This window comes from Pyrgilauda ruficollis, unplaced genomic scaffold, assembly GCF_017590135.1.
Source record: "Pyrgilauda ruficollis isolate IOZ18807 unplaced genomic scaffold, ASM1759013v1 scaffold115, whole genome shotgun sequence".
In the NCBI taxonomy this organism is placed as follows: domain Eukaryota; kingdom Metazoa; phylum Chordata; class Aves; order Passeriformes; family Passeridae; genus Pyrgilauda; species Pyrgilauda ruficollis.
The window spans coordinates 164,243-182,923 of NW_024509766.1; the positions used below are offsets into that span (position 1 = coordinate 164,243).

Sequence of the window (18,681 nt, forward strand, 5' to 3'; positions counted from 1 at the left end):
GCTTCATCTTCCTGCAGTAATCCCACTTTTCTCTGCACCTCAAGTGGAGGGGAAAAAAAAAAAAAAAAAAAAAAAAAAAAAAGCAACCAAAAGCATCTCGTGCCTAAAACCACCTCCAAGCACTGACTGACCACCACTGGACAGGTGACATCCAGCTGTCACCTCAGGGTGAGGGGAAAGGTCACTGAGGCTCTGAGCATCCCTGCTGGGCTCTGTCCTGCATCCTCTCCCTCACCCAGCAGCAGCAGCAGAGGTGGGGACACCCCGGGCAGGGCCACCCCCAAGTCCCTGGTAGCAAAGCTGCCGTTGTCCTCCCCACCCCCACGAAGGGTGCAAAATGAGGAAGTGGGAGGGAAAGAGAACTCGTCACAATCGTTGTTACAGCAGAAAGACAAAATCCGAGTGCTCTGGGATGGCCCCGGGCCGTCGGTGACAGGAGCCCGAGCACCTGCCTGGGGAGGGACACAGGGACATCATGGTGAGTGCCAGCAGGGCCCCACCCTGCTCCCCTCGGGCTCCCCAGGGTGTCACCTCCTACTGCTGCCACCTCAGGGTACCTCAGCCGTGCCCTGCCCACAGCCAGCCTGGAGCTCTGGGAGCTGCCCCATGTCCCTGCTGGAGAGGGGACAGTGTTCCCCAGTTTGGGGACAGGGCTGGGGGAGGCACTGAGGTGAGGTGCAGGGGGCTGGTGACCCCCAGGACAGGGTGGGGAGCAGCAGGGGATGGGTCTGTGCTGCCACACAGAGGTTTGGGGTTTGCTGTCACTGCTGTGGTACCCATGGGACAAATTTATGTCACTGGTGGTGCTGGTTTCTGGTGGTGCTGGTGGGGCAGAGGGTGGGGTGGGGGTGGCAGCCACATTCCCCAGGCCAGGAGGGACCCTCTGGGTGCTGGTTCCCCTGGTCAGGGGGCAGGAGCTCAGAGAAGGCAGCAGCCACTTCTGGAAGTTGATGTGGAGGCAGAAGAGGAAGGTGGAAGCTCTCAAAATTAGGAAGATGCTCAGACATGGGCTAAGGAGCTGCCACAGCTCTCAGCTCTGCTTCCTGCCTCCCTCCGGGTGATGTGTCCCTCCGGGTGATGTGTCCCCAGCTATTTCCACACAGACAGGAAGGGGACAGTGGCCAGGCTGAAACTGAACCTTTTCTCACCCACACTTGTGGCTATTACCTCCAAGAGGCTGCTCAGATACTGTCACCTCCACTGTCCCCTCCTCCACCACCTGAAACTGTGGCTTCCTGTAGGACCAAAGAACTCTCTGCAGCCATGCCCCTGACCCTGCCAGCCCCATCCTCGTCCCAGCCCTGCCTGGGGCTGCCTTTGACAGTGGTGTGACAAACCTTCTGCTCCTCTCAGGCTTCCGGTGATTTTGGAGCTTTTGATGATTCTGGGCTTGGCCTATTTGACTCAAAAGTGCCACCTTGGGCTGCATCTGCTGCTTGCTCAAGCCTGCAGGCTTATTTATGTGGTTTAGCCCACAGCTTTGAAGAAAACATGATGTTTTCAAAGTGCTGCCACAGGGCTGCTCCCCTCCCTGCCCAGAGATCCTATCTGAGTGCCAGGAGCATCCTGGCCCCGGGCACAGGGGTGGGGACAGTGCCCATCCCACAGCTGGGGATGCTGAGAGGTTCCTCATGTGTCACCTGTCCCCTTTGGAGCAAAGTCCCTCTTGCACAGGGGCTGCAAAGGGCACCTGGAAGGTGGAGGGGGGACAAAAGCTTCTCCCTGCTTGGCATGAGGGTGGAATGGCTTGGTGCAGGTCCCCTTCCCTGGGGCAGAGGAAGGGACTGGGCAGAGGGGACTGGACAGAGCAGGGGATGGAGAAACTGCTGCCCCAAACCTCTGGAAGCAAATTAACTTGTGCTGTCACTCCCCACAGGGATGTCACCTGCAGCCCTGTGCCATGGGAGCTCGCTGGGCACTGAGCTGGGGCAACACCAGGGCTTTAAGGGATCCTAATTCCCCTTCATCCTGACTTTACTCTGATTTTTTAGTGAGCCCTGGCCCTGCAAACCCCATGACAGGCTCAGGGAAGGCAGGCAGGAACACCCAGAGCTCTGTAAATCGTGACAAACCCTTCATTTACTGCTCTGAGCTGGTGTTTTCCTCCCAGCTGGGCTGCACCAGGTGCCCCAGCAGAGCCAGGAAAGCCCCTGAGCTGGCTCAGAGGAAGAGGGGGGGTGAAGGCACACTCACCACTGACAGCTCTGCGCAGCTGACAGAGAATCTCTGGGTGTCAGCTTAAAACCTTTGAGCTCTCAGTGCAGGAAATTCTCCTTTTGCCTTAATTTGGCCTCAACTAGCAGTCCAGGGTGCCTGTGCCAGCAGCTTTGGGGTGATGGGGACAGGGCACTGAGGGATTTGGCTGCCCATGGGCTCTTGCCACTCTTCTCCTCCTGAAGCCCAGGGTTTGGGATGAAGCTGGGCAGCTCCTGGGGTCCCTGGCAGCTCCCTGGGTGACACCACAATGACCTGGAGAGGATGGCTGAGCCTGCCATGAGTGTTTTTCCAGCTGGATTTCCTAGGGGATATTAGGATGAAGGCAAAAAACAGGCCTTGAAAAGGAAGAGAAGCTCCCTGGGTGATTTCAGGCCACACGAGCAGCCCTGGACACCCTGAGCCCCCTGAGCTGACCCCAAAAAAAGATGGTGGGACAACACCAAAAAGCCCCTTCAGCAGTTATGTGGGCTTGGCTGGCATTTGGGGTTTGGAGAGAGGGCAAGAGGATGTTTGGGGTTGCAGAGCCCAGTGACAGACACCCCAGGGTGGCTGTGGGGGGCTGGGGACACCTGGTGACAATCAGAGGCTGCCAGGAGCCTGCATATGTGTCGGGATGCAGAGCCTGAAATCTTGAGAACCTGCAAAGAAATCAAGCAAAAGGGGAAGAGGAGAAGAAAAGGGAAATGGAAAGAGTAAGAGGCCAGGGCTGATGGGGGAGAAGTGAAATCGGTGACAGGAGCTTGGGGGGTGAAAGAGGAACCGCGGGGGTGGGGAAAGAGGGGCCTCAGCCTGTCCCGACGGGGTGTCCCCTCCTGGGCACCGTGCCGGGGGCCACACGGGCACCACAGCTGTGCCCAGTTTGTTCCTGGAGACATCGAGGGCAAGGGGAGGCCTCTGGGTGGTTTTTGCACGGTGAAATCCCCCCCTCCCAGCTCCTAGTTTACCCCACAAGGGCTGAAATCACAGCCCAGCCCTGCTGCTGCCCCCGGGGTACAGAGCTGGGCCAGCTGGGCAGAGGCTGCTGGCATCCCCCTGGGCAGGAGGAAGGGGAGCAGGGGCACAGGGTGCAAGGAGGATGTGGGGGTGCAGAGGATGCCACCACCACCCTCCCCCTGCCTTGTTGTGGCTCGTAATCAGTCAGTGCATCAACAGAAGTCTTTCATTAGCCTGGTGAGGAGCAGGGGCTGGGGCAGGTCCTGTCTGCTCCTCTGCAGGTGCCAGGAGGCGAGGAGGGGTCCAGGGGGCTGGGACAAGCCCCATGCACTGAATTTTGAGCTCTGCGAGTTCCCGACCTGGACAAACCCCTCCCTTTGCACCGCCCGGTGCCCGGCTTGGGCTGACGGCTGAGCCGGGGACCAGGCAGGGCTGCGGGCCGCTCGGGGGCTCAGAGCCAGCCCTGGTGGCAGGAGGTGGCCCCGGCACAGCCGCTGTGTCCCCGTCCCCTCAGGGCAGCAAGGAGCGCTTCCACTGGCAGAGCCACAATGTCAAGCAGAGCGGCGTGGACGACATGGTGCTGCTGTCCAAGATCTCCGAGGAGGCCATCGTGGAGAACCTCAAGAAGCGTTTCATGGACGATTTCATCTTTGTATCCTTCCGCAGGCAGCGGGGACAGGCGCAGGAGCGGCAGGGATGGGCTTCAAGGCTTTGTCAGGACATGGGACAGCGTGTGCTGTGCCCCGCGGGGACAGGATGGGGACAGGCTGCGGGAATGTCGCCGTTCCCGAGCTGAGCTGCGCTTGGCACAGACACAACAACCAAACCTCCTGCCATGCTGCAGGACCCACTTTGCTCCTTCCTTTGTAGCCACAAAGCCCCTCAGCCTCACCTCCCCTCCTCCTGCACACCGGGGTGCTGTGTTCCTGACCAGGGTGGGAGCAGTGACATTGTCCCTGCTCTGTCACCCACCCCCAGCGATGCCCACAGCGTGTCCTGGCTGCTCTGAACCCCCCCAAATCCAGGCAAAGCCCGGATGGAGCGGGAGCATCCCTGCAGGTGCGGGGAGGTGGTGCCACCCCTGGTCCCCAGCGGTGCCAGGACACAGGGGACACTGTGCCAGCGGAGGGGACACGGAGCTGCTCCAGCCGAGCTGGCACTGCCGGGCACCACGGCTCTGCAGAGGACGGGGACGTGTCCCCAAGCCCTGCTCACCCCACACCTGCCTGGGGACGCGGCCAGATCCGTGCCCTGCTCCCCAGGACGGCGGTGGCTGTCGCTGCTGGGGACAAGGAGCAGAGCCCCGAGGGACACAGCGGGGCACAGGGAGGGCTCGCCGGGGTGGCAGCGGGGCTGGGGCTGCTGCCCACGCCGCTGTATTTCCCCTGCATGTGGGGACGTGGCCCTGTCCTTACAAGGCGGTGCTGTCTCGGCTGTGACTCAGCCACCTCCCCCCGCAGCCCTGGGGCTTTACATGCCTTTAGGGTTGGCTTTTTTGGGTTTTTGATTTTGGTTTTTGGAGGGGAAAAATACCCCACACAGCCTCTCCCTTCCTTTTTTTTCTGTGCTGCTGCACGCAGGGCTCTGTCCAGTCATGACTCAACATCCCAAGCTTCTGCATTTCCCAGAAAAGTTCCTTCTTCCTGCCTTTGGCCGCTCTCCCCCTATTTGGGACACAAATAGGATATCAAGGCTTGGATAACCCCACGTGCTCCATCCCCGCCCTCCATCTCCTCACCCAGCTGGGGGCTCCCCCCCATCCCGCCGCAATTCCCTGCTTTTCCCTGCCCCTGACCACACTCAGTGACTCGGGGATGCTGCAGGAAAGGCATCAGGGTGAGGCAGGGAAAGGCAGGAAACGCCGTTCCTCTTGTCTTCGTGCCTCAGTTTCCCTGGATGTAAAATCAGGATGGGCTCCTGCTGGAAAAGCTGCAGTTGGAGCGTGAGCGGAGGGCGGATTCTAGGAATGATGGAGAAGATTTTGGAGCCGATCCCCAGCCAGAGCAGGGAGGTGAAGGGATGCTCCTGCACCCACCACACTGCAGGGGGCTGAGGGAGTGCTGGGAGTGCCCCAAGTCACGGCAGCAGGGCAGCTCTACCTGTGCCAGGCTGGAAATGCCACCCTCGTGGCATTCCTGGCGCAGCCCCAGGACGTGGCAGGGACCCCATAACTGCCTCCTGCCCCCGGGGTGGGACTGGGCAGTGGGAAGGGGGGACACGGGAAGGGACACACGGCCCTTGACCTGCTGCCCAGACCTACATCGGGCCCGTGCTGATCTCCGTGAACCCCTTCAAGCAGATGCCGTATTTCACCGACCGCGAGATCGAGCTGTACCAGGGCGCGGTGAGGCTGCCCTGCGGGCAATCTGGGGTTAAATCTGTGCAAACCCCCCCAGGGGCGTCCCCTGAGGGTCCCCATCCTCCACAGCCCCTCGGCTGCTGCAGGGGTCAGTGCTCCCAACAAGAGACCCAGCAGCAAAGCCTGGCGAATTCAGCTCAGAAATGCACATAAAGAAACCCAAACATGGTAAAATGCAGCGGAGCGGCTCTGCCCCAGCGAGCTCCCCAAGGAGGAGGGGGGTTAAAAATCACCAGACTCGCTGCTGATGAGCTGGTGTTTGTGGGAAGAGGCTGATTCCCACATGAGCAGAGTGAGGGGGATTTGGGGAGCTGAGGGTTGCTCTGTGTCCAGCACTGCTGTCCTTGTCCCTTGTCCTTTATTTAGGGTCAGTGTGAAGAGGCTGATTCCCACATGGGCAGAGTGAGGGGGATTTGAGGAGCCCTGTGCCCAGCACTGCTGTCCTTGTCCCTTGTCCTTTATTTAGGGACAGTGTGAAGGGGCTGATTCCCACAAGAGCAGAGTGAGGGGATTTTGAGGAGCTGGGGGTTGCTCTATGCCCAGCACTGCTGTCCTTGTCCCTCTTTTAGGGTCACTGTGAAGAGGCTGGTTCCCCTGTGGGCAGTGAAGGGGATTTGGGGAGGGGATCTGGAGGTTGCCCTGTGCTCAGCCCTGCTGTCCCTGTCCCCTGGTTAGGCCCAGTATGAAAATCCCCCCCACATCTACGCCCTGACTGACAACATGTACCGGAACATGCTGATCGACGGGGAGAACCAGTGTGTCATCATCAGGTACTGGGGGACACTGGGGCACAGGTTGACTGTCACTGCCCCTGGGGACACCTGTCCCCACCAGCCCTTCTCCCCAGCCCAGGGCTTCCCAGGTAAGACGTGGCTGAAGAGTTGGCTCCAGGGGGTGTCTGGAGGGACCCCCTGGCAAGGCTGTGCCCAGGGGTGTACCAGGCAGGGACAGAGGCACAGAGCCTTGTGCAATGCAGCTCTGCTGGGCAGTGTTGCAAGAGAAATGGTCAGGATGTGGGGCAAGGCTGGAGACTTCCCTCTGAGGCTCCCAAGTCCCCCTCCTCCACTTCTAAACCCGGTGACAACAAATTCAACATCTCGTGGAGCAGCTCCTCACCAAGCCATGCTCTGCTCACACAGATCCCCCTGGGCAACCCCATCCAAAGGGTGGCACTGTCCCCGGAATTCACTGTCATCCTCTGGTCCTGCTCCAGGAGCCACCCCAAAGCCCCCCCAGAGGATGGGTGGCTGTGGTGGGGTCGTTTCACATCTGCTCTGCTTTGTCCTTTGCACAGCGGAGAAAGCGGAGCTGGGAAAACGGTGGCAGCAAAATACATCATGGGCTACATCTCCAAAGTGTCTGGGGGTGGGGAGAAAGTCCAGGTGGGTCTGTTGTCCTCCCTGCCACTCATCATTTCACCTCCCAACTGATCCCCACCACCCCAGTCCCCAACATCCCCGATGGGGGCTGGTGGTGACACACGGAGCAGCTGCTCCAGGACTGGGGACATGCAAAGCCTCAGGTCTGTCCTCAGGCCTGGAGTGGGACACAGTGCTGAGCCCTGCCCTCCTGTGTCCCCAGCACGTGAAGGACATCATCCTGCAGTCCAACCCGCTGCTGGAAGCCTTTGGAAATGCCAAAACTGTCCGGAACAACAATTCCAGCCGCTTCGTAAGTCCCGGGGCAGGTGCAGGGGTCAGCGCTGCAGCAGAACCACTGGACCAGCTGGGTTCAAAGCTGACCTTTAGATCAAGTCCAGCCGTTCCCCCAGCACTGCCCCAAGTATCCCCAAGTGACACATCCAGCTTTTCAATCCCTCCAGGGATGGTGACTCCACCACAGTCTGTTCCACTGCCTGACCACCCTTTCAGTGGAGAAAGTTTTCCTCATATCCAATCTAAACCTCCCCTGGGGCAATGTGAGGCCGTTTCCTGTGGCCCTGTTGCCTGTTACCTGGGAGAAGAGAGCGACCCCACTGGGTTCCAACCTCCTTGCGGGCAGTTGAGGGAGCAATGAGGTCTCCACATAAACCATGAAGCCTTCAGCCAGGCATTGAGCACCCCACAAAACTCCTGGTGTGGTGGGGCAGGGCTTGTGGGGAATGAGGAATGCCCTGAGGCAGGGCCACAGCTCTGAGCAGGATCTGTGCTGGAGCAGGGAAAATACTTTGAGATCCAGTTCAGCCGGGGTGGAGAACCCGATGGGGGCAAGATCTCCAACTTCCTGCTGGAGAAGTCGCGCGTGGTGAGCCAGAACGAGTGCGAGCGGAATTTCCACATCTACTACCAGGTATGGGGGTGGCCTGGAGCCACCAGGCTGCAGGGGGGACCAGGAGCAGGCTGACCACAGCCCCCTGTCCCCTCCCAGCTCATCCAAGGGGCGTCCCAAGAGCAGCGGCAGAATTTGGGCATCATGAGCCCGGATTATTACTTCTACCTGAACCAGACAGACACCTACCAGGTGGAGGGCACAGATGACCGCAGCGACTTCCATGAGACCATGGTGAGTGCCTGGGAAGGAGGGGAGTCCCCAAAAGCTCTGGGGCTGGGTGGGGCTCACGGGGTCCGTGCACCCCCAGAATGCCATGCAGGTCATCGGCATCTGCGGCGAGGACCAGCAGCTGGTGCTGCAGATCGTGGCAGGGATCCTGCACCTGGGCAACATCAGCTTCAGGGAGGAGGGCAACTACGCCCGGGTGGAGAACGCTGACTGTGAGTAGCCATGTGCCTGCAGGGGACAGGTGGGATGAGCTTCGGGAATGAGTGGCAAACTGGCTGGGGCACAAATCCTCTAGCAGAGGAGGGAAGCAGCACTAGCACCTTCCACAGGTTAGACATGGGGAAACTGAGGCAGCAAGTAAATGGCTCAGCCAGAGCTTGATTAGCCAGGGGACAGATGCCAGGTATCACTTTGGGAGAGGAAGGACCCATGTCCCCTGTCATTGTCCCACTGCTGTCATTCACACCTGGATGGAGCCAAGGGTTTAGACTGTGGCCAGAGCCAGGTGGGGACAACACAGCCCTGACCACCCTGCTCTGCCCAGCCCTGGCCTTCCCTGCCTACCTGCTGGGGGTCGACCAGGAGCGCCTCAACGAGAAGGTCACCAGCAGGAAAATGGACAGCAAGTGGGGCGGCCGCTCCGAGTCCATCACTGTCACCCTCAACGTGGAGCAGGCAGCCTACACCCGGGACGCGCTGGCCAAGGGGCTCTACGCCCGCGTCTTCGACTTCCTGGTGGAGGTGTGTGGGCCTGAGAGGGGATGGTCACCCCCTGCTCCAGGAGATGGCCAATCCCACCACCCTGCAGCCAGCTTGTCCCCTCTGTCCCTGCAGTCCATCAACCGGGCCATGCAGAAGCCGTACGAGGAGTACAGCGTCGGGGTGCTGGACATCTATGGCTTCGAGATATTCCAGGTGTGTGTGGCTGGGAATGTCCTGCCCTGCTCCCACAGCAAGGACAGCACCTGGGTCAGGTGGCCCCAAGAAGGGTCCCTGGAGTAGCACCCAAGCACTGCTGGTTGGGGTCCCCGATGAGGCAGAGGAGCAGAGGACAACTCAGCACCATTTTCTCTTCCATCTTTCATGCAGAAAAATGGCTTTGAGCAATTCTGCATTAACTTCGTGAATGAGAAGCTGCAGCAGATCTTCATTGAGCTGACCCTGAAGGCAGAGCAGGTATGGGGGGCTGGGCTGGGGGCTGTACCAGCACCCCAATTCCTGCACCCCCGTCCTCCCCAGCACCACAGCTGGAGCAAGGGGTCTGCAGCACATCCCAGGGGCTTGGGGCCCACCCAGCTCTCCCTGTGCTTCCTCAGGAGGAGTATGTGCAGGAGGGGATCAAGTGGACGCAGATCCAGTACTTCAACAACAAGGTGGTGTGTGACCTGATAGAGAACAAGCTGGTGAGTGGGGTCCCCCCTGCTGGGAAGGCTTTTGGGGGAGCAGGGGCACCCAGGGACAGGGCTGTGTGGGTTCTTGAGGTGGCAAAAGCTGGTCCTGCCAAGCAGCAGAGAATCCCAGACTGGTTTGGGTTAGCAGGAACCTCAAAGATCATCTTGTCCCACTCCCTGCTGCGGGCAGGGACATTTTCCAGTGTCCCAGGGTGCTCCAACCCCTGTCCAGCCTGGCCTTGGACACTTTCAGCACCCATGGGCACCTGGTTCAACATGAAGCAGCTGTGACCACGTGCAGGATTGGGCCCTGCCACACCCATGGCTTCCCTTTCCTTGTCACAGAACCCTCCTGGGATCATGAGTGTCCTGGATGACGTGTGTGCCACCATGCATGCCACGGGCGAGGGCGCCGACCAGACCCTGCTGCAGAAGCTGCAGGCGGCCGTGGGCACCCACGAGCACTTCAACAGCTGGAGCTCGGGCTTTGTCATCCACCACTACGCTGGCAAGGTGGGTAGGGCCCCAAAAAGCCCACAGCCTGCACCCCACAGCCCCACCTGCCACAGCTGAGGTCCCCTCCTGTCCCCAGGTGTCCTACGATGTGAACGGCTTCTGCGAGCGCAACCGGGACGTGCTTTTCACTGACCTGATCGAGCTCATGCAGAGCAGTGAATAGTGAGTCTGGCAGTGCTGGGGAGCTGGGGCACCTCAAAAGGGCAGGGGAAGAGGGCAGAGTCCTCAACATGCAGATCTGAAAGGCTGGTCCTGCCTTTGTGGGTTGGGGTGCTCTGTCCTGCATGGCCCCATGGGCACCAGGGGCATCCCAGGGTTGCAGGGTTGGGCAGAGCAGGGTCATCCACCAGCTCTGCTCCTGCTCCTGCTCCTGGGTGTGGTCAGGGAGAAGGCACTCAGCCCCACAGCAGAGGACTTCCCAGCTGGCCTCAGCCCAGGCCATGCTGGCAGCTCTCACCTGGGGACTGTCACCTTCCTTGCAGCGGTTTCATCCGGATGCTTTTCCCAGAAAAACTTGATTCTGACAAAAAGGGACGGCCGACGACGGCAGGCTCCAAAATCAAGGTGTGTCCTAAGGGCTGCAGAGCAGCAGCTGCCTCTGAGGCAGTGGCAGGGGCACTGCTCCCATCACCCCCTTTGATGCTACAGAGGTCGATCCTTGCACCAGAAACAGGCCAACGACCTGGTGAACACGCTCATGAAGTGCACCCCACACTACATCCGCTGCATTAAACCCAACGAGACCAAGAAACCCCGTGACTGGGAGGAGAGCAGGTAACAGGGAGCCCACAGAGCCCAGGGAATGGGACCCAGCCATGGAGATATGGCCAGGACCAGCTTTCCTCCAAAAACTGCAGCCCTGGGATGGTCCCTCTGAGCTGTCCACTAACCCAGGGAGCACAAGGAGCGTGTGGGGACACATTGTCCTCTTTAGGTGCCCTCCTAACCTGTCATCCCACGTTGTCCCTGCCTGCTGCACAGGGTGAAGCACCAGGTCGAGTACCTGGGGCTGAAGGAGAACATCCGTGTGCGCCGGGCAGGGTTCGCCTACCGCCGCCTCTTCCACAAGTTCCTGCAGCGGTGAGTGGCCACTGGCACAGGGCTGGCAGACCCCACAGCACCTCCTCAGGAGGAGATGAGGGTGTGGGAGGCCCTGGAATGGCTTCACAGGTGAAGAAAGTTGGGGGTGTTCAACCTGGAGAAGAAAAGGCTTGGGCGAGACCTTAGAGCCCCTTCCAGGGACTAAAGAGAGCAGCAGAGGGACTTGGGATGAGGGCACGGAGGAGCAGGACACAGGGAATGGCTTCCCACTGCCAGAGGGCAGGGATGGATGGGATACTGGTAAGGAATTGTTCCCTGGGAGGGTGGGGAGGGCCTGACACAAGGGTGCCCAGAGCAGGGCAGTGTCCAAGGCCAGGCTGGATGGGGCTTGGAGCAGCCTGGGATAGTGGAAGGTGTCCCTGCCATGGCAGGGGTGGGACTGGATGGGCTTGAAGGTCCCTTCCAACCCAAATTATTGTGGGATTATTGTGGGATTCTGTGACCTTGCCCTGTCCCCACAGCTACGCCATCCTCACCCCCGAGACGTGGCCGTCGTGGCGCGGGGATGAGCGCCAAGGGGTGCAGCACCTCCTGCGCTCGGTCAACATGGACCCAGACCAGTACCAGATGGGCAAGAGCAAGGTGTTCGTCAAGAACCCCGAGTCGGTGGGTGGCCCTGGCCCCTGGGGGGCACTGCCTGTGGCTGGGTGTCACTGGGGAGGGTTTTTGGGGTGTCCTGGCTCAGCACTGCCTGTCCCTCCCAGCTCTTCCTGCTTGAGGAGATGCGGGAGAGGAAATTTGACAGCTTCGCCCGGGTGATCCAGAAGGCCTGGCGCCGGCACGTCGCCATCCGCAAATACGAGCAGATGAGAGAGGAGGGTAAGGCTGGGCAAGGACAGGGACAGTGCCACCCCAGCAGCTCTTTTAGGGCGCTTTTCACTGGGACAGCCCAGCTGTCAGAGCAGCAGCCTGGCTCCTAATCGTGGCACTAATGGTGATTAGGTGATGGAGGAACCAGCCTGTAAGTTGTTGGGAGTCTTTTCCCACTCTGAAAGGAGAGCACGGATTTCCTGCTCCTATTTCCAGCCCTGGGAGCCTTGTGCTGTCTCACTCTGCCTTTCACAGCCTGCACAGGGATGGAGGGGAGTAGCTGGGAGTCAGTGTTGGCAGAAGGATGGGACAAGCCACTGACACCATCATGGGTTTTCCCACTCTCCCAAACAAGCAGGAAAAATCAAGGGGGAGAACCCAGAACACAGCTGGGTCCATCCCTCCCTCCCACAGCACAAGGTTTTTGAAGGCAATTAATGGGTTTCAAAGCCAGCCAAGCTCAAGCAGCTGGGATTCCTCTCACGGCATAAAACAAACCCCACTTCTTGCTGCCATGACCCGTGTGATGTTTGGGGGGGGCTCTGAGCCACCAGCACAGAGCCATGTCAGACCTGCACCTCTTTGGGGTCCCTCCCAGCTGCCAGCATCCTCTACAACTTCAAAGAGCGGCGCAGGAACAGCATCAACAGGAATTTCGTGGGGGATTACCTGGGCATGGAGGAGCGGCCGGAGCTGAGGCAGTTCCTGGCCAAGCGGGAGCGCATCGACTTCGCCGACTCCGTCACCAAATACGACCGGAGGTTCAAGGTGCAGGGACACACCTGGGGCTGGGCACCTGCTACAGCTCCTGGTGGCTTCCCTCGGGTGCGATGTGTGGGGAAGGGGGGTTTGTGCCCCCCCAGCGAAGCCCCCCTCATCCCCTTTTCCTACCCTTTCCCAGCCCATCAAGCGGGATTTCATTCTCACCCCCAAGTACTTCTACCTGATCGGGCGGGAGAAGGTGAAGAAGGGGCCTGAGAAGGGGCAGATCAAGGAGGTGCTCAAGAAGAAGGTGGAGCTGCAGGCGGTGAGCGGTGTCTCGCTGAGGTGTGTCCCTTACCAGGGGTTCTGCACTGGGGGTCCCCATGGCTGGGCTTCCCCTCTCTCCATGCCCTGCTGCTCCCCAGTCCCTCATCCACGGGGGTGTCCAGCCCCATGGGTGCTTTCCAGAAGCCAGGGAGTTTTCCAGCCAAATCGCCCTCCAAATTTCCTTGGGGTGGACCCAAGTCCTGTGGGATCCCCAAATCCCCCCCCAGCCCAGCTGGCACCGGCCTTGGTGGGGTTGACACCATTGGTTGCTCCCTCAGCACCAGGCAGGATGACTTCTTCATCCTCCACGAGAATGACGCCGACAATTTCTTGGAGTCCATCTTCAAGACGGAGCTGATCAGCCTCCTGTGCAAACGCTTTGAGGAGCTCACCCGCTCCAAGCTGCCCCTCTCCTTCAAGGACACGTAAGGATGGAGGCCAAGAGAGGTGACAAAGCAGGACAGGGTCCTGTCAACACAGCCTCATGGCTTCTCTCGCCCCCAGACTACAGTTTCGGGTGAAGAAGGAGGGCTGGGGTGGCGGTGGCACCCGCAATGTCACCTTCATCAGAGGACAGGGCGACGTGGCCGCCCTCAAAGCTGGAGGCAAAACCCTTATGGTCAGCATCGGGGATGGGCTCCCCAGGAATGCCAGTGAGTGCTAGGGCACTGGGGGGTGGCAGAGGGGGGACACAGGAGCGCTGGGGTCAAAGGGCATGGCTGGAGGCCTGGGAGCATTGGGGTGAGCAGGGTGTATTGTGTCTCCCCCGGGAAGGACCCATTTCTGCTCTGATGATGGGGCAGCACCAGCACCTTTGGGGAACAGGGTACAAATGGGGGGACAGCCCCTACAGCTGGCTCTGAGGACTGTCACCTAACGGGGGGCTTGTGTCCCCCCAGAGCCCACAAGGAAGGGGGCAGCACAGGGCAGAGGTGGCAGCAGGCGTCCGGCACCTTCCCGCAGTGCCCCACCAGCACCCAGAGGTGAGGAGGGGGTACGGGGTGGGGTATACCCAGGAGTGCGGGCTGTGCATGGCCCCTCATAATGCACCCTCCTGGGATGGGCTGTTCCAGGAGCCTGCAGGAACGGGGGTCCCCAGGTCCCTCGCGAGGATGGCTGGGCACAGAGGGACACCTACAAGAAGCCCCAGAAGCAGACGCGGGGTCCGCCGGCCACAGCGCTCCCCGCCCGCAATGCCGGCCACCAGCCCAAGACACGGCCCCCATCCGAGCACAACATGGACTTCCTCAACGTGCCTGACCAGGGGGTGGCTGGGTAGGTCCTGTGCCATGTCCCTGTCCCTGTCCCATCTTCCTCTCCCACTGCCACCAGTGCGGGGAGATGCTTTCCCCTCTGAGGAGGGGATCAGATGTGTCCCCTCCTCAGAGACAGGGGATGTGTCCTGGCTTTGCTGGCAGGACACATCTCCCAGGCTCTTGTGCATCCCAGTCCTCCCAGTCCCTGAACTGGGAGCACCCAGCTACAGGCACCAAGCATCCCATGGTGGTGGGACAGCAGGATGGGCAGCTCATCCTGCCCCAGTTCCCCCAGTCCCTGAACTGGGAGAACTCACCTGCAGGCACAGACAGCAGAGTGGGCAGGAGGGTGCAGCTCATCCTGCTCCAGTTCCCCCAGTCCCTGAACTGGGAGCGTCCACCTGCAGGCATAGAGCATCCCATGGGTGTGGGGGCAGTAGGATGAGCAGGGTGGGCAGCTCATCCTGCTCCAGTTTCCCCAGCTACAGGCACCAAGCATCCCATGGTGGTGGGACAGCAGGATGGGCAGCTCATCCTGCCCCAGTTCCCCCAGTCCCTGAACTGGGAGAACTCACCTGCAGGCACAGACAGCAGAGTGGGCAGGAGGGTGCAGCTCATCCTGCTCCAGTTCCCCCAGTTCCTGAACTGGGAGCGCCCAGCTGTGCTGCAAGCATGGAGCATCCCATGGATGGGTGGGGGACAGAAGGGTGGACAGGACGGTGCAGCTCCTCCTGCCCCAGTCCTCCCAGTCCCTGAACTGGGAGCACCCAGCTGCAGACACAGAGCACCTCAGGATGGGCAGGAGGGTGTAGCTCATCCTGCCCCAGTTCCCCCAGTCCCTGAACTGGGAGCGCCCACCTGCAGGCACAGAGCATCCCATGGGTGGGGAGTTCATCCTGCCCCAGTTCCCCCAGTCCCTGCACTGTGACAATCCACCTGCAGGCACGGAGCACCCCCTGGGTGATGCAGTGTGGGCAGGGGCAGCAGCACATGCCATCCCCCCTGCCCTGCCGGTGCAGACCCCGTCCCTCCTGCCCTCAGGGTGCAGCGCCGGCGCAGCGTGGGCCAGCGGCCGCCCCCGGCCCGGCGCCCCAAGCCGCAGCCCAAGGTGGAGGGGCCGCGCTGCCGGGCGCTCTACCAGTACATCGGGCAGGACGTGGACGAGCTCAGCTTCAACGTGGGGGACGTCATTGTCATCCTGATGGAAGGTACCTGCTCCTGCCCTGCCCGACTCCTCTCCCTGCCTCCTCTCCCTGCCGTGCTGGCACCAGCACAGCTGATTTTTTGTCTCCTCCCCAGATGCCTCTGGCTGGTGGAAGGGCCAGCTGCACGGCAAGGAAGGGCTTTTCCCTGGGAATTATGTGCAGAGGATCTGAGCTGGAGGAAAGGAGGAGGTCACTGTCCTCCCACCCCACCTCCAGAGGCTGTGCCCAAGGTGCCAGGGCACCTGAAGTTTTCCCAGCAACTTCAAAACTTCCCAAGAACTTCCCAACCGTGAAGTTTTCCCATCAGTGCTATCACAGAGTGAGCGTTTCCTCACAAGCCCCTCAGACTGTGCCGGTGCCAGGGGCTGGATCCCACAGCCCCTTCAGCTGGGGGCACCCTGCAGCCAGGACGGGCTCTTGGCTGCTTATTCGTACCCTGGGACTCAAACTGCTCTCCGTGATATGAATAGAACCGTTGTTTGTAATTATGGTAAATAAGCAGACTCAGCAAAGCTGACTCAGATTTTGAGTTTGAGGGTTGTATTTCACCCACTGAGGCTGTTTCAAAAGCTGTGACGTGGGCAGACACAGATCAGAGGCAGCCCCGTTCCTCCCACCACGAACCCTCCAGAAAATGCTGAATACACCAACCAGCTCTCCAGGCTCCAGCTCAGGCACCTCCAGGCTCCGCTGTGGCTCTGGATGGCTCAGCACAGCCAGCGAGGCAAAGCAGGAGCAGGGCGCTGCTGCCGAGCCCCGGTTTGGCACAGGAACAGTCCGAGGATCCCTCAGGCAAAGCCCAGGAGCTGTCACAGCCTCTCCTGGCGCTGCTCGGGGCAGCTGTGGGGTCTCACCCCTGTGGGATGCTTGGGGTGGCAGCTGAGACCCTCTGTGCCGACATCCTCCAGCCCAGGGCAGGGGGACAGCTGGGCTGGGCTGTGGGCTGGGGGCTGAGCCCCACCCGGGGCTGCCCCAGGGGGGTTTCAGCCGGGAGAGGGAACAGCGCTGAAATGTCCGCCTCATGTCCGGCCTCCCCGCCAGGCCCCGCGCCGGAGGAAGTGACGACAGCCTGAGCCCACAGAGCCCGGTGATCCCACAGCCCGGCCCTCCTCTTCCTCCCTGAGCCTACAGAGCCCGGCTGATCCCACAACACGGCCCTCCTCTTCCTCCCTGAGCCTACAGAGCCCGGCTGATCCCACAGCCCGGCCCTCCTCTTCCTCCCTCAGCCCACAGAGCCCGGCTGATCCCACAGCATAGCCCTCCTCTTCCTCCCTCAGCCCACAGAGCCCGGCTGATCCCACAGAGCCCAGGTGATCCCACAGCACGGCCCTCCTCTTCCTCCCTGATCCCACAGAGCCCGGCTGATCCCACAGCCCGGCCCTCCTCTTCCTCCCTGATCCCACAGCCCAGCCCTCCTCTTCCTCCCTCCCGAGCCCCCACTGGAGCTGCTCCCCTGTCACGCAGACCTTCCTCCCCACCTCAGCTTTGGGGTCCAGCGGTGTTCAGGGGACCCTGTGTCCTCCAGGGAGGGATTAACAGAGGGCAGAACCCCACTGGGGTGAGAAGTTCCCCGTGGAATTGCAAACTCCTCACAGCCCCACGCTGGAAATTGTGGGTCCCCCCTCCCCCCGTTTTGGGGTTTTTCAGCCCCTGCAGTCCTCGGGGTGTTTTTCCTGTAAATCACACCTCTTTAGGAGTCCTTGCACTGCAGAGTGCAAGAGGGAGGTGTCTGATTTTATTTTAATAAAAAATAGTGGCTTCGGGCACTCTGAGGATTTGGGAAACTCCTTCCTGCCCCTTCCAGCCCTTCCTGGGGGCTGGGGAATGGGGGCAGTGGGTGCTGTCAGGGGGATGTCCCTGCTCAGCCCTGCAGGGACGTGGGAGCAGGGCCAGCTCAGGCACCCCCGGGCTGCTCCAGAGGGCTCCGGGTGCTCCAAAGAGCTCCAGGGGCTCCCGGGGGTTTGGGGGTCTCTCAGGGGCTTCTGTTGCTGCGAGGATCCTGGAGGGTCCTGGGCTGCTCCTCGGGGCACGCATGAGCTGGAGGGGTGCTCCCAAAAATACGGGGTGTTCCCAATAATCCGGGGTGTTCCCAGGAGCTTGGGGTGTTCCCAGGAGCTCGGGGTGCTCCCAAAAATCTGGGATGATCCCAGGCTTGGGGTGTTCCCAGAAGCTCGGGGTGCTCCCAAAAATTCAGGGTGTTCCCAGGAGTTTGGGGTGTTTCCCGGAGCTTGGGGAGCTCCCAAAAATCCGGGGTGTTCCCAGGAGCTTGGGGTGCTTCCAAAAGTCTGGGATGCTCCAGGAGTCTGGGGTGCTTCCAAGAGCTCAGGGTGGCCCCAGGAGTCCAGGGTGCTCCCAAAACTCCAGGATGTTCCCAGGAGCCCGGGGTGCTCCCAAAAATCCAGGGTGTTCCCAGGAGCTTGGGGTCCTCCCAAAAATCTGGTATGCTCCCAGAAGTCTGGGGTGCTCCCAAAAATCCGGGGTGTTCCCAGGAGTCTGGGGTGCTCCCAAAAATCCAGGGTGTTCCCAGGAGTTCGGGGTGTTCCCAGGAGCTTGGGGTATTCTCAGGAGCTTGGGGTGCTCCCAAAAATCCTGGGTGTTCCCAGGGCTCGGGGTATTTCCAAAAATCTGGGGTATCCCCAGGAGTCCGGGGTGCTCAGAGGGCCCTTGGATGCTCCAAGGGCTCCAGCACTTCCCACCGGGCTCAGGGTCTGAGCATCCCAGGATGCTCCGGAGCCCCCCGGACACTGCAAAGCTCCAGGAGGCTCTGAGGAGTCCAAGATGCTCCGAAAGCCTCAGGATGCTCCATGAGCCCTGGAATGTTCCAAAGCCCCTGGGGTACTCGGCAGACTCCCTGGATGCTCCAAAGACCTGGGATGTTCCAAAAGCCCTGGGTTGCTCCAAGACCTTCAGGAGGCTCCAAGGGCCCTGGGATGCTCCAAAAGCTTCAGGAAGTGCTGCTGCCTTTCCCTCTCCGGGATGCTCCAAAAACCCCGGGATGATCCAAAACCCCCGGGATGCCTAAAAACCCCGGGATCCTCCAAAGACCCCCGGGATGCCTAAAAACCCCGGGATCCTCCAAAGACCCCCGGGATGCCTAAAAACCCCGGGATCCTCCAAAAACCCTCGGGATGCCTAAAAACCCCGGGACGCTCCAAAACCCATAGGATGCTCCAAAATCCCTTGGATCCTCCAAAACCCCGGGACTCTCCAAAATCCCCTGGATCCTCCAAAACCCCCGGGATGCTCCAAAAACCCCGGGATGCTCGAGATGCCCGCAGACGCTGGGATGCGGAGAATCTCCCGGGAAAAGCAGCTGGGGGAGGGGGGGGAACGGGGCGGGGCGGGGGCGGGGGCCCCCCCCCGGG

General features: G+C 60.8%; 1 protein-coding gene across 1 annotated transcript; it reads left to right on the forward strand.

Moving 5' to 3' along the window:
- The first annotated feature begins 391 nt into the window (after positions 1-391).
- On the forward strand, positions 392-15,819 carry MYO1F (myosin IF). The gene is made up of 28 exons (XM_041481930.1): positions 392-478; positions 3,665-3,802; positions 5,405-5,494; positions 6,185-6,279; positions 6,804-6,891; positions 7,091-7,180; positions 7,667-7,798; positions 7,877-8,011; positions 8,088-8,220; positions 8,553-8,749; positions 8,843-8,923; positions 9,098-9,184; positions 9,325-9,411; positions 9,745-9,912; positions 9,992-10,077; positions 10,398-10,479; positions 10,583-10,689; positions 10,897-10,995; positions 11,478-11,622; positions 11,721-11,835; positions 12,425-12,594; positions 12,728-12,873; positions 13,134-13,280; positions 13,360-13,508; positions 13,755-13,838; positions 13,929-14,130; positions 15,153-15,319; positions 15,411-15,819. Exons 1-28 carry the CDS (start codon positions 476-478, stop codon positions 15,485-15,487), a joined length of 3,300 nt encoding a protein of 1,099 aa, XP_041337864.1. The 5' UTR covers positions 392-475; the 3' UTR covers positions 15,488-15,819.
- The last annotated feature ends 2,862 nt before the right edge of the window (positions 15,820-18,681 follow it).

What these genes read in the sequence shown, in the direction of transcription:
- MYO1F (XM_041481930.1), top strand. An exon ending in CGAGCAGATGAGAGAGGAGG is followed by an intron (nt 11,836 to 12,424) that starts GTAAGGCTGGGC and finishes GGTCCCTCCCAG; the next exon opens with CTGCCAGCATCCTCTACAAC. An exon ending in CCTGACCAGGGGGTGGCTGG is followed by an intron (nt 14,131 to 15,152) that starts GTAGGTCCTGTG and finishes TCCTGCCCTCAG; the next exon opens with GGTGCAGCGCCGGCGCAGCG.